General features: G+C 42.7%; 1 protein-coding gene across 1 annotated transcript in view; it reads left to right on the plus strand.

The window, feature by feature from the left end:
• ALDH1A1 (aldehyde dehydrogenase 1 family member A1) overlaps positions 1–25893 on the plus strand; it is a 105889-nt gene that overhangs the window by 49319 nt on the left and 30677 nt on the right. Inside the window, exons 4-9 of the mRNA XM_082244138.1 lie at positions 1216–1345; positions 5589–5650; positions 6295–6423; positions 8044–8157; positions 17304–17406; positions 20390–20574. Coding sequence (XP_082100264.1) covers positions 1216–1345; positions 5589–5650; positions 6295–6423; positions 8044–8157; positions 17304–17406; positions 20390–20574 — 723 coding nt within the window. The remainder of the gene's footprint in view (positions 1–1215; positions 1346–5588; positions 5651–6294; positions 6424–8043; positions 8158–17303; positions 17407–20389; positions 20575–25893) is intronic.

Consider the following 25893-nt stretch of genomic DNA (forward strand, 5'->3'; position numbering starts at 1 on the left):
ATCTTAATGGGGATCTCAGCTTAGAAGAAAAGCTGTTCATTCGAAGGAATTGCATGAGGACTCGAGGACATACAATGCGATTAGAGGAGAAGCGTTTTAACCTCAGGCAACGTGGGGGGTTCTTTACTGTTAGGGCTACAAGATTGTGGAATTGTCTACCACAAGAGGTGGTTTCTGCGGGTAGTATGGTGACTTTCAAAAGACTCTTAGACTTACATCTCAAGGATCAGGAGATTGAGGGCTATGTTAGATGATTACAGTCACACACACCTACACAGGTTGAACTGGATGGACTATTGTCTTTATTCAACCTCACCTACTATGTAACTATGTAACTATGTAACATGCTTCTGTATGCCTAAAAGAATTGTGTTTTCTTTTTTTTTTTTTTTTTTTGCTCCTAACAGATGAACATAGCAGCAGGGAGAAATGTAGAGATGAGTATGCAAGGGGGGAGTATAGCAAACCTGTATCTTTTACCTGCATTGGCGAAACAGAGCTCTAAATTTAGGGCAGCACCAACATTTTAAAAATCTTGAAGGCAGATATAGGGGAAAATTCTATTAAGGCAGTCAATCTTATTACTTTATACACACATATCTTTAAGACTGGTCAGATTTTTTTCAGCAGAATGAAATATATTTCTGTTGTGTTATTTGTGTTCTTCTACAACCTCACCGGTTAAGGTTGTATTACTTATGAGCTGCAACTCTTCCCTCTGATGTGTCAGGTGCAGGACACACTACTGCAGTATACAGTACTCTGCCTTCACCCAGAGCCAGAAATCCATTACTGGAGCCTTCTGACACACAAACGCTATTAAACAGAGCATTTTCCTTTTCTTTTGGTCCTAAACTGGTCTAGATTATTGTGACATAGTGTAAACAAGATCGTATAAGATTTACTCATTTATATACTGTACAAGGGAATTCTGCTACTTTGCCTTCACCTACTGTGCTTATTTGTAAAGCTGGTCTCCACAATAAAAGTCCCATTCTATTCTTCTACCATTCGTTAAGATAACAAGGAATTTTTGAGTTTGCAGTCAATGCAATTTTGAAATTGTACATTTCAAATTCATACTGTACATACATGTTTATGTAACTGCAAAAACGACTGAAGTTTAAAAATACCGTTTTTTTTTTTTTTGGCTTGTTTATCAGCAGTATGTATTTGGTAGATATAATATACTTATGGTGTGAATGTTCTTCTCAGACTATTGAATCCATAGATGCGGGAAAGCCATTTGCTGCATCCTACTTGGCTGACATTCCAGGAGCTGTGAAATCTCTACGTTACTGTGCAGGCTGGGCAGACAAAAACCATGGTCGCACAATACCAATGGGTATGTTCCAACATATGTATTTATTATGTCAGTACTAGTCTCCTATCATCATTGTTGCTGTCTTATAGTAAAAAGGTAATATAATGATTGGGCTTGGGCGAGCAACCATCTTATTAATGAGCTTCCTATTGTATTAGAATGTTAAAAAAAAATTCACTTGCCAAGATATTCACATAATAAAGATTTTTTCCAACTTTTTTCTAGAACAAAGGGAGCTCTGCCAAGGAGCTATGATACCACTATTTTAAAACTTCCGATATTCAGGTTCTATGACATGGGTATAGTAGATGTACAGACCCACCTGCTTCAAATTATCCCCATTTTTATCACAGAACACAATAAACAAGACCACACCAAGGTCTTTGAGTTCAGAAGAATTCTGTAAAAAAAAGCCTGTCGGTGGTCAGATTTGCAAAGGCACCCTTTGTCTTTCGTGGAGTCCAGTGTAGTGCCGTCAGCTTCTAGAGATCCAGCCAGCACAAGGTCCAGCTGACACGAATAACAGTACCACACTGACTAATAATGGGCTGCACTAGGAACCACTGGGCAGTCCTCTGGGACTCAGCACCTTGGACCTTAGTTGACCACGACATCCCAGAACCTACACCAAGGTCTTGGTTTTAGTGGCCATGGCAGTTTTTTCATTAACACTTCCAAATACATATTTATTAACATACTGTACACAAATATATAAATAAATAATAATCTGAAGTCTTTAGGGTCCATGAAGCCAGAAAAAAACACTGATACAAAGGAGGGCCCCCAGCTGCCCAACACTGGCTCAAGACATTTTCACTATACTACCATAAATACAACTCTGACACCAACTTCCACTGTAATTGAGGGATTACACACCTGAGATGGCTGCCTTATTTCCTGGAAACCTGTCTAAAAATTCCCAGCATTCAATGACCTTAAAATCTTAAATGGCTGCAGTGGTAAATTATAAAAGTAAAGCAAGCATAGCAATAGTCAATATTTACTATATTTTTTACAAATTAAATCAGAGAGAAAATTGAGCTCATGGTCAAAAAGTCAATGCGGTTGTGGAAGTAAGAAGTAGAGCTCCTGCATGGTTTATGTAGGCTCACCAAGTGGCAGCTAGACAGTGTTTTCTTGGCCTCCAGGGAACATTTTACTTGAGGGCTGGACACCTAAATGGAGGTTATTTCCATTTCTCTAGCTGTGCTGGGAGCTGAGCCTGCTCTCCTCCAATGATCACACTTGTCCTGATGCCGCCACCCCCCCTCCCCCCGCACTACTATTTACTGGGAAGACCAGTGTGCTGGGAACAGAGGGCATAGGATCACTGATAGAAAAGGGAGGAAAAAGTATTTATAATGTTTTTTTACATCTATACACAAATGTTTTGCCTTTTATTTCTATTTTAAACTGAATAGGTTATTTTACAAGGTGAGGGTTTACATATATTTTAAGCTATTTAAAGAAAGTACACTTAGTTAATGTGGCTGATATCTATTAAACTTTATATACAGTATGTACCAACTGCAATGAGACTGCTTTGGTACCACCATACCTCCCAACTTTTTGAGATGGGAACGAGGGACACCTATTAGCAAAAGTATGTAGTCATAGGACACACATCCCCTGCCACACTCCCTTAAAGGAGAATTATTTTTTTTTAATTGATTAGTTAAACCCACAAGTACTTTTTTTGCCACTTCTATTCCTTTATACTGACTTTTGGAATTTACAAATTAAGCAATTTAGAAATTGGATGAAAGGTTTAGCACTGGGAAACTATTTTTGGAAGATACAAAGTGCATTTTATATACAACTATATAGATCAGACCAAAATGAGCGACAAATGAAGAGGAAAGAAGGACAGAAGGACTTTATTCCAAATCAGGGACAGTCCCTCGAAATCGGGGACAGTTGGGATACCACAAAACAAGGAGAGTTAGTAAACATCCAAATCTTTAAGACTCAGTCCACACTAGCGCGACTAGTCAGGCGACTTGTCAGCCTGACAAGTCGCACTCCCTCGCGGTCCATTGACGGCTACAGGACCCGTTCTAATAGGAGTGACCCAAGTAGCTCCGACTTAGAAAAAGGTTCCTGTACTACTTCGGGGCGACCTCGGAGCGACTTGCATAGACTTCCATTATGTGAAGTCCATGCAAGTCGCTCCGAAGTTGTGGTGCATGGGAATGCACAAGTCGCCCCCGAAGAAGTACAGAGTCGTGTCGCCCCAGTGTGAACTGACTCTAAGTGTTTTATTGTACTGTACACAATTCTGATGTATCAGTCAGAACAGATGGAGGATGCTTTCCTCTTCTGTAAGTTCTGGTTATGTAATGGGAAACTGGGGAAACTGGTGTGGTGTCATGAGAGGAGTTTACTGTGCTGGAGTTAAGCGGTAGCTGCTTTTTGGATAGGCCCATGCTAATGTTTAATGCATTTCAAGGTGGGAACACTGAGTGGAGTGTACCCTAAGGCACCAGAACCGTTCTCTGTGCCACTTCTGCTGTTGAACAAAACATGTGAGAGGCCCCAATAAAGTGTTGTTGTGACAGGAAACAACTTACTGTTTTGTTGCTTTAGGAATAATGGCCTACAAGCCTTCTAATATGACCTTGGCCAACAAAACAAAACAATGAATTAGTTATCAGATTAACCCCTATTGGGCTAAATCGACACTGATCAAGTTCCATATTATACAGCAGGGGGAACCAAAGTACAAGGCCATGGGCATAAATCATACCTTAACAGCAGCTGTTAAATGGAAAGAGCTGTATAGCAGCAGTGATCAAACCTAAGATAGAATATGTACCTTAAATGGAGTATTCGTCATATGACTGATCCAGCAAAATATATGATTTATGATGACCTGTTACAGTCGGATTTCAATCAGTATTTGCTTCTCCGTGATCTTCACATCTAGTTTTAAATCTTGTATCAGCATAACATAGTGTTTTTTTTTGTTTTGTTATGTAGCCCAAATTTAATTTATTAAAGCTTATATCTAGACAATTCTTTAGTTATAAGTGTGGGGGGGGGGGGGATCTCTATAATAGCAACACATATAACAATAAAAGCTTGAAAAGGCTCAGTACATTTTGTTTATCACTGTCTAAATCTTGCAGCCTCAACCTGCACAGCATTTCCAAAATACGCCCCTTCTTAACCAATGAAACTTCTAATTCACTCCCTGGTTATCTGGCGTCTCAAATACTGTAACTCCTTCCTCATTGGCTTATCTTTACATAAGCTATCCCCCCTTCAGTCCATCATAAATGCTGTTGCCAGACTCATCCACCTTTCCAACTGTTCAGTGTCTGCTACTCCTCTCTGCCAATCCCTCCTTTGGCTTCCAATCACTCAAAAAAGATTTTCAGGAAACTAACAACAAATTACAAAAACATCTACAACTCTGCCCCAAGCTACATCACTAACCTGGTCTCAAAACACCCTACCCCAAATTGTCCAACTATCTCCTACTCTGTCCACTTTTAGGTGATCTCTAAAAAGTTTTGTCTTTAGAGAAGCCCATCCTGCCTCCACCTAACATCTGTGCTTTTATTTTCTCCATAACTTCATCCTCCACAGTTATTACCTTTTATATCACTTGACCCTTCCTTTTATATTGTTACCTATAACAAGCAGGGCCTTCTGATTCCTCCTGTATAGAATTGTATTGTAACAGTACTGTCTACCCCAAAGTTGTAAAGTGCTGTGCAAACTGTTGGCGCTATATAAGTCCTGTATGATAACTATTTACTCAAAGCGGAGTTCCAGCCGTTTCTGTGTTTATTAAAAGTCAGCAGCTACAAAAAGTGTAGCTGCTGACTTTTAATAAACACACAGTCACCTGTCCCATGATCCAGCGATGCAGCCGCCCGAACCCTCAGTTCTCTCCCTCACCACTCCCCGGCCTCACAAGTGTGGGCACCCGGCTGTGACAACTTGCGGCTTCACAGTCGCGCTGCACCTCCTCAATGGCCTGGCAATCTTCTAGGACCTGTGACGTGTCCCAGAAGATTGCAGGGAGGCAAGGAGGGAGGAAAACTTCAGCTGGAGAGCTGGGTACCAGTCAAAACTAGGTACCTGCTCCCCCCCAAAAAAAATGATATGCCAAATGTGGCATGTAAGGGGGTGAGGAGTCCTTAAAGTGGAATTTTAACTTTTGGGTGAAACTCCACTTTAAAGTCAGACAGTCTGTTCCATATTTCCAAATGCTTCCTTTGTTTGTGCACTTAGCTGTTGAATTTTTTATTTATAGATGGGGACTACTTTACCTTCACAAAACATGAACCAGTTGGAGTATGTGGTCAAATTATTCCTGTGAGTATGAAAATTATTTCCTGTAGCCTAATGTTCAGATGTAATAATTTCATGATTGAATGCATTCCCCCTGTTATTGCCAGGTCAGTTAGGGCGAGCTGAAGGAGAATTTATTAGGGACAAGTTCTGTTCCATGGGGAACAAATTCTATTTTTTTTAGTTGTTTGACTATTATACTGTACCTTTTTACAACTGACTGTTCTGTCAGGCACAAGCTATAGTTAGTTTTTGTCACGTAGATATTATATGGTGCAAATATCACTATTGTGGCCTCCTCAATATTTATTTATATGTTAATTTATAATATTTATAATATTCACTATGGAAGGTCAGAGGCTATGTGTACTTTAGGAATACAGTTTCACTGGAGCCCACTGGAGCCCATAAGTGGTTGGCTTACTCCAGGGCAAACAATGATGGCTTCCTCTGCAACATATTATAAGGTTAAGAAAGACGCCATCATTATTCTCTATGTCTGATCTACGGTACTCTAGTCCTACATCTAAGAAGATAAAAGATTATTGCTGTTTTCTGCTCTAATGCTTTATCAGCGAGAATAAATCGAAAATAGGTGTAACATGATGAGTTATATTAGTAGTTGAAATACTGGCAGTATTAATAATTGTTTATTGTTTTGTTTGTAGTGGAATTTTCCACTTGTAATGTTTGCCTGGAAAATCGCACCTGCACTCTGCTGTGGCAATACCGTTGTCATCAAGCCAGCAGAGCAAACACCACTGACAGCTCTGTACATGGGATCACTTATAAAAGAGGTGAGTGTTTGTGTGATAGCAAATATTTTACATTGGTAGATCTTTTCTTTGGTTTAAAAACAATGTTTACTTCCATACATATACAGTATATTACAATAGTACCATTGCATTGTATTTGGTTATTATTAAGGCATTCATTTTGAAATGTATTAATTTAGAATTAAAGGGCGAATGTACCATTCTTCAGAAAAGTAAGGCAGAATTAAGCAGACCATGGCCTACATTCGGGCCAGTTCGCACCAAATCCTTTGTTACATGCACGCAGGTGCCCATAAATGTTAATGGCACCTCAAATGCATCTAACAAACATGTGTATTTGCAGCCATCAAAATGCATGGTACCACAGTACCATGTGGTTTGGCGGAGGCACAATTTTAAAAGTCACACGTGCTGTATTCTTTGCACAAACATGCATTCTGGTGTGTACCAGCCTTTAAGGCAATGAACAGACATAACCTCCCATGAAGGAAACAAGCAACTACCTATTTATTCCAGCGATGTTTTTATTATACAGCCTGCATATGGTCAGTGTAATTTTTTTCAGCCTCCTGTGCAATTTAGCCTCTGTTAACCAGGATTCCTGTCTTGAGAGAAACATGGAGGCTACCATTATTGAGTTATCCTTCTAAGAATGCTAATTGCCTGGCTGCTATACTGGCCCATTTACCCTTATACTTTTTGAGCTACTGGGTCACATTGCAGGCTTCATTTATACAGAGAAGAAGCTGCCTGTGAAAATGACAGCTGGGACCTGCCAATTGTGCAAGGGAGTGGATGCCCTGGACTTTTGCATTATGGCTAGTCTCATACATCAAGATCTTTAATAGATAAGTTCACCTTTCTACAACAATTGATTTGTTCACTGGATATTACCTTAATAGGAAATTGTCCTTTAAGTGTGGACTGCTATGTTTTAGTGCTTACCCTTATGGTTGAGCACACAGTGGTGTTTCACCTTTCATATTTCTTTTAAGCACACAAATATTCCCTTTGTTTGAAATACTACGCTATTATCAATTAATTTGCCTTTTGGTGAGCATCCATTCCACAAAGTCCTGCCATCCATCTGCTGTTCTCAAAGGCTATTGACCTGGCGGTTGCCATCTCCAGAAGGCAAACACTCCTGGGAGTCTGTCCCAAGGGTTACATCGTTAAACCTTGATAAAACATTTGAGCCCAGTTTGCTGCCTATGACTTGTGCAGGAACACTTTCTGGTGAGTACATTGGATTAGTGGTGGGATACATTGAAGCACTTTATTGGAGCCGTCCAGAGAGACTTATAGATCACTATAAACTATCACTAGTCAAGATTCACACTTATATATGAACATTTTTTTTTGTTATTTATTTACATCACTTTATGATATCATTTTTAGTGTTGCTGTATAGGTATAATTATCTAAACGCTGCACTCTTTTTTCTTCATGTCAATTGAAACTAGTATGCAGAAAGCACTAAAGCCACTTTATTTCTCTTATCACTGATTTGCTTTAACTGGTTAAAATGCAACAGTTTTTTTTTTTTTTTTTTTAAATTGTATACATGTTATAATCAAATAAACAGCACTACAACTTAACAAACCAGAAACATTGATTTGATGTATATTTGTATCCCCTCAGGCTGGATTTCCTCCAGGTGTAGTGAATATCGTGCCTGGATATGGACCCACTGCAGGAGCAGCCATATCAAATCACATGGATGTAAATAAAGTTGCTTTCACTGGTTCAACAGAGGTACTTGTCTTTTGTTACATTTCTCCTATAATGATTCTCAACATACTGAATAGCAGATTTGCATCTAACATGGTCAAAGGGTACTCTTGTCTATCAAACTAAGTGTATTATAATAGCTTGTATGTTAAAGATAAACTCTAGGAAAAAGTATCCCTGTGGAAAAATTCTCCCTTTCAGTGGGACTCTCCACACAGCAAGGGTTTAATGCTTGTTTATGCCTGGGATACCAGTAACAAGACTTTTACTTACCTTTATCCCTTGCTTTCCCAGCAACTCTTTTTTTCTTCCTCACACTCTGGTTTGTGGGCAGTTTTGGGAGGGGGTCCTCACCTATAATCACAACTGTCCAAGAGACTTAGAGAAGTGGCTATGCAGGGCCGGCGTTAGGGGGGGCAAACTGGGCAACTGCCCAGGGCCCCGAGTGTCCAGGGGCCCCCAGCCGCCCCCTGTCAGCGGAGCAGAGGCAGCGTGACACTATGTGCCGGCGGGCGAGGGGCAGACTGATCATTCGAGCAGTCGGGCGGCACTGCCCGAGGCCCCGTGGTTGAGGGGGGAGGGGGGCCCCACAGCAGTCTGTCCCTGGAGGTGCATATACACTCTTGCTTAGCTGAGGGGCGGGGCCACACGTTCCCGCTGCGGGGGGCAGCCAGAGTGCAGAGAGAGAAGAGAGCGGAAGACATCTCTCAGCCAGCCCAGCCTGCAGCCACCCACGGGTTGTGACAGGTATGTGGAGATTTACAGTTTGCTCTGCCTCTGCTGCTACTGTGCTTATCTGTGAAGTTCGTGCAGAAGAATGGAGAGTCTGCTGCTCTGCTGCCTGCTACTGTGCTTATCTGTGTAAGTTCGGAAGCACAGTAATAGCAGGGGGAGGGGGGAGGGGGGTGTCAGGTCAGTGTGCTACATTTATAGGCTTTGGAAGCAGCCCTTAATATGGTGGCAAACACATTTTGTCAAAGCAATTCCAACCTCTCTCTCTCTGGAATTGCTTTTTTTTTTTAGACTCTGTGACTTTTTTTAGACTCAGACTCTGTGGTGAATTGTGTGGTGTCAGGGGTGGGGGCGTGACACAGCAGTGCTGAATTTGGTGGGGAGATCACATATTGGTGGGGGTGTCAGTGGTGGTAAGGGGGGGGGGGGGGATGACACAGCAGTGGTGAATTTTGTGGGGAAATCACATATTGGTAGGGGTCTGTGGCACAAACCCCCTACCAATATGTGATTTCCCCACAAAATTCACCACTGCTGTGTCATTCCCCCCCCCCCCTTACCACCACTGACACCCCCACCAATATGTAATCTCCCCAACAAATTCAGCACTGCTGTGTCATACCCCACACATTTCACCACTGACACCCCCCCCCCACCCCAACATGTGATCTCCCCACCAAATTCACCGATCACCACTATTGTATCATAACCCCCCACACACAATTCACCGCTGATCTCCTCACCAAATTCACCACTGCTTTGTCATTCGGAGGGAATGACAAGCAGTGGTGAATTTGGTGAGGAGATCAGCGGTGAATTGTGTGCGGGGGGGTATGATACAATGGTGGTGTAGCCCCCCCAAAACCTCACAATTCACCACTGACACCCCCCACCCTAATATGTGATCCCCACCAAATTCACTACTGCTGTGCCACCCCCCCCCCCTTACACCCTACAAAATGTGATCTCCCCCAAATTCAATACTGCTCTCATTCCCCAACACACAATTCACCACTGACACTCGGGGCTGATGATTCAGCACTGCCCCCCACCAATATATGATCTCCCCCAAATTCAGCACAACACTGTGATTCCCCCCCATCCCAATATGCGATCCCCTTCAGACCTGATCATTCACTACTACCTATCCCCCCCCCGGTCCCGACGTCACCTTCCCGCCCGCCGTCAGAGAAGAGGCAGTGGGCGGCGCGCATGGAGGAAGAATAGTCCAGTGTCCGGTCGAAGGACACCGGTCCGACCGAGTCGCGACGCCATGGAGGAGGAAGAAGTCGACTCCCGAGCAGCATGGTCACCAGGGAGTCGGGACATGCTGGTCAGGTCACTGTGCATTGAATGGGGACATGCTGGTCAGGTCACTGTGCATTGAATGGGAACATGCTGGTCAGGTCACTGTGCATTGATGGGGGGCATGCTATGCTGGTCAGGTCACTGTGCATTGATGGGGGACATGCTGGTCAGGTCACTGTGCATTGATGGGGGGCATGCTATGCTGGTCAGGTCACTGTGCATTGATGGGGGGCATGCTATGCTGGTCAGGTCACTGTGCATTGATGGGGGGCATGCTATGCTGGTCAGGTCACTGTGCATTGATGGGGGACATGCTATGCTGGTCACTGTGCATTGAATGGGAACATGCTGGTCACTGTGCATTGATGAGGGACATGCTGGTCACTGTGCATTGAATGGGAACATGCTGGTCACTGTGCATTGATGAGGGACATGCTGGTCACTGTGCATCGATGGGGGGCATGCTGGACACTGTGCATCGGTGGGGGACATGCTGGTCACTGTGCATTGGTGGGGGACATGCTGGTCACTGTGCATTGATGGGGGACATGCTGGTCACTGTGCATTGAATGGGAACATGCTGGTCACTGTGCATTGATGGGGGACATGCTGCACACTGTGCATTGATGGGGGACATGCTGGACACTGTGCATCGATGGGGGGCATGCTGGACACTGTGCATCGGTGGGGGACATGCTGGTCACTGTGCATTGATGGGGGACATGCTGGTCACTGTGCATCGATGGGGGGCATGCTGGACACTGTGCATCGGTGGGGGACATGCTGATCACTGTGCATTGATGGGGGACATGCTGGACACTGTGCATCGATGGGGGACATGCTGGTCACTGTGCATTGATGGGGGACATGCTGGTCACTGTGCATTGGTGGGGGACATGCTGGTCACTGTGCATTGAATGGGGACATGCTGGTCACTGTGCATTGGTGGGGGACATGCTGGTCACTGTGCATTGGTAGGGGACATGCTGGTCACTGTGCATTGAATGGGGACATGCTGGTCACTGTGCATTGGTGGGGGACATGCTGGACACTGTGCATTGATGGGGGACACGCTGGACACTGTGCATTGATGGGGGACACGCTGGACACTGTGCATTGAATGGGGACATGCTGGACACTGTGCATTGATGGGGGACATGCTGGACACTGTGCATTGAATGGGGACATGCTGGACACTGTGCATTGATGGGGGACATGCTGGTCACTGTGCATTGATGGGGGACATGCTGGACACTGTGCATTGATGGGGGACATGCTGGTCACTGTGCATTGTGGACACTGTGCATTGATGGGGGACATGCTGGTCCCTGTGCATTGTGGACACTGTGCATTGATGGGGGACATGCTGGTCACTGTGCATTGTGGACACTGTGCATTGATGGGGGACATGCTGGTCACTGTGCATTGTGGACACTGTGCATTGATGGGGAACATGCTGGACGCTGTGCATTGATGGGGGACATGCTGGACACTGTGCATTGAATGGGGACATGCTGGACACTGTGCATTGAATGGGGACATGCTGGACACTCTGCATTGAATGGGGACATGCTGGACACTCTGCATTGATGGGGGACATGCTGGTCACTGTGCATTGAATGGGGACATGCTGGTCACTGTGCATTGGTGGGGGACATGCTGGTCACTGTGCATTGTGGACACTGTGCATTGATGGGGAACATGCTGGACGCTGTGCATTGATGGGGGACATGCTGGACACTGTGCATTGAATGGGGACATGCTGGACACTCTGCATTGATGGGGGACATGCTGGTCACTGTGCATTGATGGGGGACATGCTGGTCACTGTGCATTGATGGGGGACATGCTGGTCACTGTGCATTGTGGACACTGTGCATTGATGGGGGACATGCTGGACACTCTGCATTGATGGGGGACATGCTGGTCACTGTGCATTGATGGGGGACATGCTGGTCACTGTGCATTGTGGACACTGTGCATTGATGGGGGACATGCTGGTCACTGTGCAGTGAATGGGGACACGCTGGTCAATCTTGAACCAACCTAATGATTGTTTGTTAAGTCACGCAATTTTTTACAGCGTTTTTTTGCCGCAAAGCAATGCCTATTACATTTTTCTGTTTGCGCCCCCCAAAAATTTTGAGCACCAGCCGCCACTGGTAATTCGTATGTGTTCTGGATTAAAGGGGTGAGGTAGCAACCCTACCCCACCTAGACCTGGCAATTTACTATTGTAATGCTCTGGTTTTGTCTATGTATGATTTTTGTAATGCACTGGTCTTGGTTTGTGAATTATTTATATTGCACTTGTTTATAAATTATTGCACTTTTGTTCCTTGTGTCTAAAGATTGTGTAGGGTGTCTGGAGGCGGGATGTGGGTGTGTCTGGAGGCGGGGCAAGGGTGTAACTGGAGGCGGGACATGGGTGGGGTCTGGAAGGGGGCCCTTGATTTATTTTGCCCGGGGGCCCTGAGTGTTCTCAGTCCGCCCCTGGCGGGCTCCATTTTACAAAGGGGCCCTGTCACTGTCAGGAGCCCATAGCACCGATCTTACAGATTCCTAGCGCACCTGTGGAAGGACACGGCCCCTCTCTTCCCTTTCCCTTGCCGGTTGGTGCAATTGGGTGCCGCGCAGCATATGGCGCCTATATTTTTGGTAGAATATAAAAAAATTTGGGGCCCCACTTTTAGGTTTGCCCAGGGCCACACTTTGTCTAAAACCGGCCCTGTGGCTATGGGGGTGGGTGGTGTAGTCAAGACCGATCCTAGGGTCACAGACGCCTGGGTACAGAAATATTTCTGGTGCCTCACATGGTCGTGGTCACCTTACTAATTCCTGCCCATTAAAAATGTTTCTATGGCAATGACTGCAGTCTCATAACTTGCCCATCAGTGCAGCCTGACCAGTGCCCATTAATGCAGCCTCAAGAAGTGCCCATCAATGCAGCCTCACCAGTGCCCATCAGTGCAGCCTCACCAGTACCCAACAATGCAGCGTCACCAGTGCCAATCAGCACAGCCTCATCAGTGCCCGTCAAAGCAGCCTCACCAGTGCCCATCAAAGCAGCCTCACCAGTGCCGATAAATTTAGCCTCACCAGTGCCCATAAATGCAGCCTCACTAGTGCCCATCAGCACAGCCTAACCAGTGCTCATCAGTGTCCCTCAATGCAGCCTCACCAGTGCCCATCAGCACAGCCTCATCAGTGCCAATCAGCAAAGCCTCATCAGTGCTCATCAATGCAGCCTCACCAGTGCCCATGAGTACAGCCCCACCAGTCCCAATCAATGCAGCCTCACCAGTGCCAATCAATGCAGCCTGACCAGTTTCCATCAATGCCCATCAATGCACCCTCACCAGTGCCCATCAGCACAGCCTGACCAATGCCCATCAATGTCCATCAATGCAGCCTCGCCAGTGCCCATCAATGCAGCCTCACCAGTGCCAATCAATGCAGCCTGACCAGTTTCCATCAATGCCCATCAATGCACCCTCACCAGTGCCCATCAGCACAGCCTGACCAATGCCCATCAATGTCCATCAATGCAGCCTCGCCAGTGCCCATCAATGCAGCCTCACCAGTGCCCATCAATGCAGCCTGAGCAGTGCCCATCAATGCAGCCTCCCCAGTGCCCATCAGCGCAGCCTCCCCAGTGCCCATCAGAGCAGCCTCACCAGTGCCCATCAGCGCAGCCTCACCAGTGTCCATCAATGCAGCTTAATCAGTGCAGCCTCACCAGTGCCCATCAATGTAGCCTGAGCAGTGCCCATCAATGCAGCCTCACTAGTGCCTATCAGTGCAGCCTCATTAGTGTTCATCAATGCAGCCTCAACAGTGCCCATCAATGCAGCTTCACTAGTGCCCATGAATGCTCATCAATGCAGCCTCACCAGTGTCCATCAGCGCAGCCTGACCAGTGCCCATCAATGCAGCCTCACCAGGGCCCATCAGTGCAGCCTCACGAGAGCCCATCAGCATAGACTCACCAGTGCCCATCAGCACAGCCTCATTAGTGCTCATCAGAAAAGCCACAATAGTGCCCATAAATGCAGCCTCACCAGTGTCAATCAATGCACCCTGATCAGTGCCCACCAGCACAGCCTCACCAGTGCCCATCAATGCAGCCTCACCAGTGCCCATGAGCACAGCCTCAATAGTGCCCATCAGAGCAGCCTCACTAGTGTCCATCAGCACAGCCTTATCAGTTCCCATCAATGCAACCTCATCAGTGCCCATCAATGAAGCCTGATGAGTGCCCTTCAATGCAGCCTCACCAGTGCCCATCAATGCAGCCTGCCAATGGCCATTAGCACAGCCTGACCAGTACCCATCAGCGCAGCCTGACCAGTGCTCATCAATACAGCCTCACCAGTGCCCATCAGCGCAGCCTGACCAGTGCTCATCAATACAGCCTCACCAGTGCCCATCAGCGCAGCCTGACCAGTGCAGGGGATCATAGAGTGGAGAGGAAGATGAGAGCTGGCCGGATCATCACACAGAGAGGGGATCGCCTGCTGTGACAGCTTTGATTTAAATCGCCCGGTGTTCCCCACGCTCACATTCACACAAAGTCCTGCCTACTGGATCGGCTCCTATGATAGATGTCACACGTCCCGACATTGGACCAGTGTGCTGTTTATCAAAGGAGCCGATCTAAGAGGCTAGACTTTGTGTGACTGTCTGCAGGCACCTGGCAATTCAAATTAAAGCTTGCACAGTGGGTGACACCGGCCTGGACATCCCCCCCCCCCCAATGTGTGGCACCTGGGGTGAACTGCCCCCCCTAAGGGGGGGTATGCCACGGGCTTTGGCAATCCCCTCTGCCTCAACTCGCCGTGCTTGGGCATGCCTGGACGTGCACCCGCCCAGGATCGGCCCTTGGTGTAGTACCAAGTTCTAGCACTACCATGTTCTTCCTTCAATACTTGGTAAGTCATTGATCTGAACCATCCATGTGCTTATAATGTGTAACACGTACAGTACTTTGCAAAAGTTTAAGTCAGGTGTGAAAAACGCCTCCTGCCCGCCATATAACAAAATAACAGTAGAGCAGGGCAGCTTTGTTCTGGGCCAGCTTCATATGACGTTGCCCAGTCTCGCCATGATTGCGCGCCCGCGATGTGTTCCCTGGACATGGCATGACCCCAATCTCAGTAAAGAGCCATGGCTGAGGCTCTTTACCGATGTGATTGGCTGTGTCTGATCACAGCCGATCACATGTAAACAAGGAGATGCCTACTAGTGCCACCTATCAGTGCCCATCAGTATCGTCTATCAGTGCTCATCAGTGCTACATATCAGTGCCCATCAGTGCTGCATGTTAGTGCCTCCTCATCAGTGCCACCCCATCAGTGCCCTTTAGTGCTGCCTCATCAGTGCTCATCAGTGCTGCCTCATCAGTGCCCATCAGTGCAGCCTCATCACTCATCAGCGTACATCAGTGAAGGAGAAAAATTACTTATTTAAAAAAATTTCTGACAGAAACTAAGAAAAACATTTTTTTTTTTCAAAATTTTTGGTCTTTTTTTGTTTTTTTAGCAAAAAATAAACAGCCTAGAGGTCATTCAAGGTGTGAAAGCATGGAAAGCTGAAAATTGTCCTGGGCAGGAAGGGAATGAAAGTGCTCAGTATTGAGGTGGTTAAGAATGCTTTCAGAAATAGAAGTGTTAATAGTTTTTTTTATCAATTAACAAAATAGAAAGTAAAATCCATATTAAACCGATATTGGTTTGATTTGGATTATTCTTCTGTTTGTTTACTTTCCATTGTGTTAATTGATACAAATAAACTATTACCAATTCTATTTCTGAAAGCACTTTCACACCTGCCTAAAACTTTTGCACAGTACTGTACATTCTTGATTACGGCCAGTAAGTCACTGGCCAGTGAGTTATTAAGTAGTGAAGCAAGTATAAAAAATAATGCACCAAATAAAGTCAGATTTGGCACTGCCATATTACCAACTGACACATTTCCTTTTTAAAGGAATGAACCACTGAATATTTACTGCTGAATTCCCAGCAATGGCAGTCAGTTGACCAACTGCTCACGGGGCTGTTTAATTAAATAGATATTTCATGCCATCTTTTAACGTTAATTTGTTTAATGAAACGAAATTGCCAGAATAGCAGAGAATTATTACTTAAAATCTAAAATCCATTTTTTTTTCTCTCAGAGTGATTAAACAGGCATTTTCAAAGCATCTTGACATGTTAAATGTCTTAAAAGAAATATGGCTAACCTCTTTTTGTAATGATAAATGCAGGGGGAAAACTGAATTTCTCCTGGACTTTTATAGACAGTGGGAGGGTCTGAACAAGGCTTTTACATAGTTTTCTTAAGTTTCTGCAGCTCTAAAGGGCTGTGGGAGGAGGTTAGCATAATTTCTAAGCAGCTACAGCAGCATCAAGGGTGATAACACTGCAGTAATTTCACTACAGAAGGAAGAGTGTTGTCATCTTATCAAAAGAAATAACCTATCCAATTGTTTTGCTGGCAGGATCATCAGGTTTTAGGCCCTTTTCACACTTATGCGACGCGATTTTGCAGTGAATTGCGGTGCGATTTTGATGCGATTTTGCCGTGACTTTTCCGCGAGTTTGACGCGATTTTGAGCAATGGCTCAGGGCTATATACCTCAAAACACATTAAAATCGTGCCAAAGTAGTGCAGGAACTACTTTGAAGTCGGTGCGACTTTAAAACGCACTGATATGAATGGGGCTCATTGAAAATAATGGAAAACGACTTGTCATGCGATTTTGCGGTCCAAAATTGCGGGACAAGTCACACTAGTGTGAAAGGGGCCTTAAGAAAATGTTTCAGGGAGTACTTTCCAGGGAACCAACAGTCCTACTGATATGGTCAGCCTACATCATATACAGTATGACCTTTCATAGCTTGAGCTTAGTTTCCCTCTAACTATACTGTTTTAAGAGTCTGTTTAGTGACCACTATAATCTGAGAAGGTAAATGAATAGTATAGAGATAACATATTACTCATGATTTGTTATAGCTTGAAAATTATCTTGGCCAGTCTATTTTTAATAAGGGTAGAACAATGAGAAAATTGTGTCTATATTTTAATATCTGGGTTAAAATGTTTAGTAACCATTCTTTTTGTTTAAGGTTGGAAAGCTCATAAAAGAAGCAGCTGGAAAAAGCAATCTGAAAAGAGTTACACTGGAGCTCGGAGGAAAAAGTCCAGTAATCATATTTGCTGATGCAGATTGTTAGTAACACTCTATTGTCTTAACTATTACCTAACTTACCTGGTTAATTTAAAACAGCCTTACAAACATTTGCAATTTGATATACTTCTTGATCAGCCATTAATGATAAGGCAGATAGCAATGTGAAAAGTGTAAAAGGCATGGCAACCAACCAGGCAGATAGCAATGTGAAAAGTAAAAAAGACATGGCAACCAACCAGCAATCATGTCCTATCTTTTTGACTGTTCAAAATGATGAGTGTAAAGCTCCTTACTGTGCTTGGCTGCACTTTGCAGATCCTAATTATTAATTAGATTAGCAAGGCATAAAACTATCAGCCAAAGACTATGCATTTACTTGGTGAAACAATTCATTATATTTAATAAACTTACAGAAAGCAATTGATATAATAGAAAACCATTTTACATCTCAGGGGCAAAAAAAAACTCATGGCTGAATCATTTATAGTACATAAAGTAGGCTAAGCACCCAACATCCCAGTCAGGCAACTAAACACAGTCAAAGCAAAAACTGGTTCAAGAACCAATACTATGGGGACAGTAAACAGCAAAAAGTATTGAATCTAGCTACAGTACATAGTCAATCTACTACAACATCTTCATATATATGCATAAACATGAGCATAAAGTACAATAATTTATAATATAATGATGTATATAATATACAGTATGTGAGTAAATACTGTAAGTATAAACATGCACTATGGATAGCTGAATGTGGTTATTGGTTATTTTATAATATGCTATGTACATTTGACATATTTGTTTTACATCAACCTTATCAAAAGTGATCTATGACCAAAGCTTTTTTGGCCATACTTCTCCTGTGGGTCACATAAATGCACTGCTTTTTCCTTCCCTGTGACCTAGAATCACCTGATAGCAGGATATTGCCCGCTATTAGCTCCAGGCTCTGGAAGGGTCTTGTCAATATTGTTGATATCCACACAGCTGCCTGATTGACAGATGTTTCCACCTCTCAGCAGTTGTGCCTGCCCCAGCCTGATGCTCCAGTGAGCAGAGCCCATACATTTTACAATTTTCTTTTCTTGTACAATTTTCCTTTAAATTTACCTAAAATCATATACTATGAGGTTAAACCTAAAAAACGCTTTAAATTTGCATTCAATCATGCAGGCCCTTGCACTACATAGTTAAAGGTAAATCTAAAGAATATTGTACATAAATTATAAGAAAATTGTATAATGTATGGCCAGCTTTACAGTCACTGCTCTCCTCTCTCTCCAAGAACTGAGCAATCAGCAGTCATGTGATCACTCAGTTCTCAGGCTTAGAGCTGACGTAGGACAGGTGCAGCATCACACTGGTGCTGCAGCATAGAGATGAGTGTGTGTGTTTGTTTTTTTTAAACCATACTTCAGGGAGATGTAATATACTGTCGTAAACACTGGGTGGCACCATAACAGGTTAATATGTATAATATTATGTTGGTACTTGTTGGTTAAAGACACGGTGGAGTCATTGTAGTTATTCCTGGCAAATGTTGAACTTTTATGCAGCAAGGATGATTCTTGTGTCCTGACATTTTCCAGATGTCAAGTATTAGAACTCACAGCAAAGCAATCGCATTGAATATTTAGCTCTGTTACATTTAGCCACGTATGTGCATGAACAATGCTAGGTCTTCCAGATTATATATAGTTTCTTGGTACAGAATGTTATCAGTAGAATCATACAGATGATGTCGCGAATGGGAAATCTGTTCCCACTATGGACAGCCTGGCTAATCAAGACTTGGTAGTAACAACTTGGAATAGTTGGTAGGTGGTTGTGTAGGCCACAGACAAGACACAGACAGCTGTGCAGAGTAACAGAGAGGCAAAAGACACTGCAGTGACTGGATACATGATGGCACTGAAGGGAATGGGGGTCAGAATGCCAGATCCTTCAGTAAAGGCAAGAGCTCTTAGAAAGGCTAAGGTACATGGTATAAGGAGCTGTCTGGTCTTCACCAGAGCACCCTGCAATAAGTGTTGGGCTTTGCTACTGATGACTCTCAGATGATTCCTCTGACTTACCCAAGCAGGCAGCTATGTGAGACTGAATACATATATACCAGGATGAGTTTCTTGCAGCACTGGCGTGCTAGGCTTGTTATAAGTAATAATAGTAACAAGTCTATTGTAGCACTGGGATACTGGGTACAGAAAATGTCTGTAGAGTACAGGAGACACACTAGTGTAGAGAGATTGGATGCAAGCTGGAATGCTTAGATAATCACACAGTGCTGGTAAAAGTTGCCAGCTGGAACGCACAGGGAATCACAGAAGTATTAAAATGCAGGATGCTTGCTGGAATATAGAGGTGAAGGAACACTGGATATTGGCTTTATTGCACAAGGAAGTAAGATGTAGAGGTTCACTGGTTGGAGGCTGGAGTGTATAAAGGATCATACAAATCCTGGTATCCAAGTTTCTGGCTGGAATACACAGAACACTCACACAGGAACTGGTTGTAGGTAGCAGGCTGGAATAGTTAAGGAGTTACAGAGGATCACTGGATTCAGGAACACTGGAGACACTGAGGAACATGCAGGGGTTCACAGAGGATCACTGGAGATACTGTCATGGAGTCATTAGGAAACATGGGGGACTCATAAGCTAGTGTTGGAATGCATTGCTCAAACACCAAAGTTCCTCATGCACCAGAGAGAGCATGGTCACAGGTTGGCTAAGGCATAGGTGGCAGCTAATTGGCTGCATGCCAATGGTCTCATACAGGCCAGAAGGCCAAGCGCTGCAGCATGGAACAGGCTAGTCTGACTGTTTACTTTGTGCCTATAATCTAGTGCTGCAAGTATGCAAGTAGATGTTTTTGTGTAAAATAAGGTTGATATATATGTTTATATATATATATATATATATATATATATATATATATATATACACATCTAGGTCAATCCAATGAATTGCCATTAACAGATAATCCTCCAATAATGTGGGTTATATTTTTCCTTTTCAGTGGACTCTGCTGTAGAGATTGCCCACCATGGTCTATTCTATCATCAAGGACAATGTTGCATAGCTGGATCAAGGATATTTGTGGAAGAGACAATCTATGATGAATTTGTGCGTAAAAGTGTTGAGAGGGCAAAAAAGAGAGTTCTAGGAGATCCTCTTACACCTGGAATTCACCAAGGTCCACAGGTGAGTATGTCGCAATAGTGTATCAACTCTTAATGCTACTCAAGAGGGAACCTAGAATTTATTAAAGTCAACAACAGCAAGGCAACAAGGACTAGATTTCTAAATATCTAAGGGGGAGGGGGGGGGGGATCGGCCAGTCAGGTACTGGTCTTTATCACAAAGGGAAGTCTGCCAACATCCCAAGTACATTCAAATATAGAATATTGTTACCCCAATTGGGACTTTAAAGGCAGAATGGGAAAGATACTAGAAATGTAAAACAGTGTTTAAAAATTAACCCAATTTTGTTAAATGTTCTAAAAACTGACCACATGGTCAAGAAAGCATCACATCATAAAATCCATAACATGATGACTTATCATATGGTTATACATGGAGCACCCTGTGACCCAGATTTGGTGAAGCACCACGTTTGCCAAGTAACGTGAAAGACAAAAATCCTTGTGGGTGTTTACCGAGTAGCCCTACGCGTTTCAGAAATATATGTTCCTTTCTTCTTGGGGGGGGAGAAATGTGGGATATTTAGATTTCAAAATATCCAACATAGGCTAAAGCCTAGGGCTTTCAAGGACAGCCCACAGCCAAAAACATTTTTGCTTTTCTTGCATGGTCTGTGCATTGTTTTCAGTGAAATAATGTACTGTGTGCTTACAGTTCACCCTCTCTGAGTCTGTATATCTAAAAATAAATTGAAAGCAAATTAGGATGACAGTTTTCCTACTCTTCTAGTCAAAAGTCTTAGGTGTTATGATGCAAAGGGAGCAATTTCTCTCTTTTTAGCCTCTCCACCACAGTTCTTGGCATGCCTTACTATTATCTCTGATTAATTTTCTATGGGTTACCATGCCTTGCATATTATACTTGCTCTTTGCGCTGAATAAGCCCAAGTAACTCCCTGTCTCCAATATGTTGCTCATCTTCCCTTATAGCAGGTGAGCTGCTGATTGTATTTTGCAATCATATCACATAACCAGATGCACTGTATATATAACACCTTTAGCTTCACAGTTATGCAAGAATGATTCATTTGTGTGCGTATTAACGAAAGAGTGTTGCGCAAAATCAAACCCAAAGGTATTATAATTATACATCCGAGTAAAAGCTGCTGTATCAGTCCTGTGTGAATTTGCCAGGTTCCCAGGCTTTCTATGCTTAGGGATCAAAATGTGCAAGAAAATAACTAGTCTAGCTTTTGGCCAGACTCCAAGGTGTTGTGTTCAGTCCTTGGCCTAGCCACATGATTAAACATACCGCTTGAACAGCTACCAAATTGAATTCTGATGTGTACATCTTTTTTACAGAAAAGAAGATAAGAAACCCATATCTTAGTAGTGGGAGATTATACTATAAAACCAAGTCTGTTGTTTGTGAGATTTTAACAAGCAGACTAGATTGTTCAATATAAATGCATTTTTGGTGCTCTTTTCTATTAGGTGTCTAATCAGACTATCACTTTCAACAAAGACAGATCTAAAGCCTTCAATCCCCTTAGAATTGCCCATTGTATTTCTCAACTGCATAAAGATTGTTTTATGATGCAAAGTAATATAAAACTCCTGTATGACTTCTGTGTTTTTATTGTTCACTTATTGGCTTTTATTGGTTTGTATGTTATGTTATTCAAAATCATTAAGCAAACCATTTTTTGGCAGTGAATTGTAAACTAGTTATTACCTTAAATATTTCCAAACACATTTCATTCCATCTAGAACTACCACCATTTGAAGGCTATGTATTATTTTATCGAGTCAATTAAGGAGTGTTTATAGGACACAATATAGTTTGACTAAGTATAATAGAAAAAAGGTGATACTACCTACTCACAAAGGCAATATAAAACATTAACTGGAAGAGAGAGTTTGAAACAGTGCATGGTAAATCTCTAGGTGACATAGTCTTCTTCCCACTGTGTTCACAACTCACCATGTCAGGCTAAGAATTAGACAAAACATGGCCACAACGATTATAACTCATAAAGCTGTGCTTGTGCTAAAAAAGAGGCAAGACCACAAAAGTCATTAACACCCTAATTGTTTTTTTTTTTTAGGTGTATGCACTTTTCCTTAAATAATAATAACAATAAATATTATCTAAACCATTTGAATTTAGGGTTTGCCTTTAAAAGATGTCTAAAACAATGGGGATAATTTACTAAAGGCAAATAGACTTTGCAATTTGTAAAGTGCAGTTGCACACTGCAAGAGCAGTTGCTCCATATGTTAGTAAATGAGCAGAAGCTCTGCTGACTTCCATCATGATTGGGTATTCTTTGCAAAGGGAAGCTTTACCTCATCTACTAAGCTCTGAAGCAATTGCACTTGCAGAGTGCAACTGCACTTCACAAAATACACAGTCTATTTGCCTTTAGTAAATTAACCCCAAAGTATGTTCAGTATACGGAAAACAGAAAAGCCCCTCTAAGTGTAATACTTTATTACAGGGGGATGACAGCAATGACAATTGCCAACTCACGAGATAGGAGTAGGATAAAGGCTCATCTGTGAAGTAAATGTTCTCCCACAGGTGAGGAGTCTTATACGCCGATCCAATTGAGCAGAGCCCACAGTCAGGATAGGAAGATGTTGCCGACAGATTTCTTGTTGTTCCGGGTATCTGTGTTGGGCTTCAGTGTGGAACGCAGCACGGAGGGAGCATGTGACATCACCGGGGGACAGAGATCACATCGCGTTTCAAAGCATGCGTGCTCCTGTACCAAGTGCCATTTAATAAAGGAGCGTGCATGCTCAGTACGAGCTTCGTGCATGCTCTGAAATGCGTTGTGGTCCCTGTCTCCCTGGTGATGTCACATGCTCCCTCTGCGCTGCGCTCCACACTGCGGCCCCACACAGATAACCGGAATGACAGGGAATCTGCCAGGAACATCTTCCTGTCCAGACCGCGGGCTCTGCACACTTGGATCAGCGTGTTTGACTCTTCACCTGTGGGAGAATGTTACTTCATAGATGAGCTTTTATCCTACTCCTATCTCGTAGTTTGGCAGTTGGCATTGCTGTCATCACTCTTTAATAAAGTATTACACTTAGAGGCGCTTTTCTGTTTTTTGTATATTCATTTTCCAGAATTGGCTTTCACTTCTGAGAAGAGCTGCCTTGCCCTAAGTGTTCCAGGCTTTACTCGTCACTATTGATCCCCCATATACATCCATAGACTTTATATCGACTTTTATATCCTCATGGACTGGTCTTCCATTTGCTATCTGAAAATTACATGGTTTATCCTGAGCACCTGCCATCAATAATTTTAATGTATGTTCTGCTTTTTCTAGTTTTACACCTATTGTGGCTCAAAAAGACATTGGTCATTTTTTTTATTACTTTTATTTATATTTAAAATTAGACCTCCTAGGTCTGTTCTTCAATGCACCCTTTTTAGCAGAAAACCAAACCCTAAATTTACTCTTTACATTACAGATTCTCAGCATGCAATATGTGTACCCAACTGGTGCCCAAGTGCTGACTGAGCAATATAATCAGAAAGATTAATAAATTGATGTAATCACAAACTTGCACTACAAAATTCTAGAAGTAATGCACTGAAGTTGTTCTTAGAGAGCAAAAATACCCATCATCTTTATTTACTAAGGATACACGTGCACATTTTTTTAATCATACTTTCTCTTAAAAAAAAAAAAAGTAAAAACAGTTGCAAACAAAATTATGTGTGTTTTTAGTGGTTTCCAAAAATGATGGTAATTCTATAAATGCCCATAGACAAAAATGTATCTTTTGGCTCCAGTCATTCCAATGTAGAAGACAGTTTAAGTATTCAAACAGAATATATACACTATGGCATAAATTTATTGTGTTAGGAAGATCCACTCTCTAGATTACACAGAATTCCTTTCCATAATATGTCCTTACAAAACAGACAGCTTAGCTACCCAGTGAAGCATAACACTTTTGTAGCTATTCTCATTATCTGGTATACAAATTGTGCATTATGAAGCTTGGCTCGAGTTACTAGTTAAACAAATTAAAATGAATTGTTAGAAAAGAAACCTGAAATTGAGAAAAGGGGGATTATACGATCCTTTAATACAAGTGCTAAACTGAAAAAAAAAAAAAAAACTTCACACCATATCTACTGTGTGATTTTCAGAGCAATTCTTTTCATTTAGTGATCGTGAGTAGTTTTGGTTAGAAGACATTGCACAATAGAGTTGCTATTAACCACCATTATTTAGAATTGCATGCATTTGAAAAAATATGTTATTAAAAGGCAAGTACAAACAGGACAATTTACCTGGCTCTCTATTTGAGGTTATGAAAATTATATAATGGGTAAAGGCATCTTGTTCTCACAGAACATATGAAAGAGATTGCAAATAATTTTCAGCTTACATTTTATAAACATGTTTTTCATCTTTTCAATTAGTAAGCCAAACAGTTTAAAATAAAGAGGGCAGTGCTTTGATATTTTAAAAATACATTGCTTTTAGGCTATTAATGATTCCGTTGGTTGTTTTTTTAAGGTCAACAGAGCATCCCTTTTTAATTGATGTATTTGTAAAGTGTATGTAAAAGAAAAGCAGATGACACAGTGACCTCTGTTGTCCTTGCAAATGCCAATTTTCCATTTCAGACAATTTTAACCAGCTTTTAATTACAAAAATGACGAATGAATGCAGCAAACCATTTTCTGACGACACTGTGAAATTATTTAAAGTGTTGGTGGTAGGTTGTCTTCATCATTTTTTTTTATTTTGTAATTGAAAACTAGTTATGAAAAAAAAGTTGTGAAATTTGTAGAGTGAGTAGCCAGCATAAAACCTTTAGATAAAATACATTTCACACAAACATAATCAGTCACACACTCCAGGAAAGCCTATTCTATTACTATTCTTCTTTACCCCTATTTGTCAGCAAAATGCGTTGAGTGTACTGGCACTTAACTTATATTCAGGCATTCTTTACCAAATTAGCGCTATCAATAATAAAGTACACCAAGTAAACCCCATCAAAGACACTGAAAATACCAGCTTTCTGACTATGTCGAGGAAGTTCCTTCAATTGCTTTATTTATGTAGCGCTACCCCCGCAGGAGTCCCTGGTAATAGCTGGTTCTTCCCTAATAGTACAGAGGCTTCCCACCATCACAAGCACCAGTCCATACACTCCAATAAATCAGTCTAGGGTATGTCTATCTGAATGTTATTGTTTGAAGAAGTTTAAACAGGAGAAGGGGTTAGGGCATGGGATACTCCAAAAAATGATTAACAACAGCAATAAGAGGAAATTTATCTTTCTAGTCTCCCTCTCTGGATGTAATTGGAGACAACAGACAGTCTAAGGCCTTACA

The sequence above is a fragment of the Pelophylax lessonae genome, assembly GCF_965119305.1.
Source record: "Pelophylax lessonae genome assembly, chromosome: 1".
Taxonomy (NCBI): Eukaryota; Metazoa; Chordata; class Amphibia; order Anura; family Ranidae; genus Pelophylax; species Pelophylax lessonae.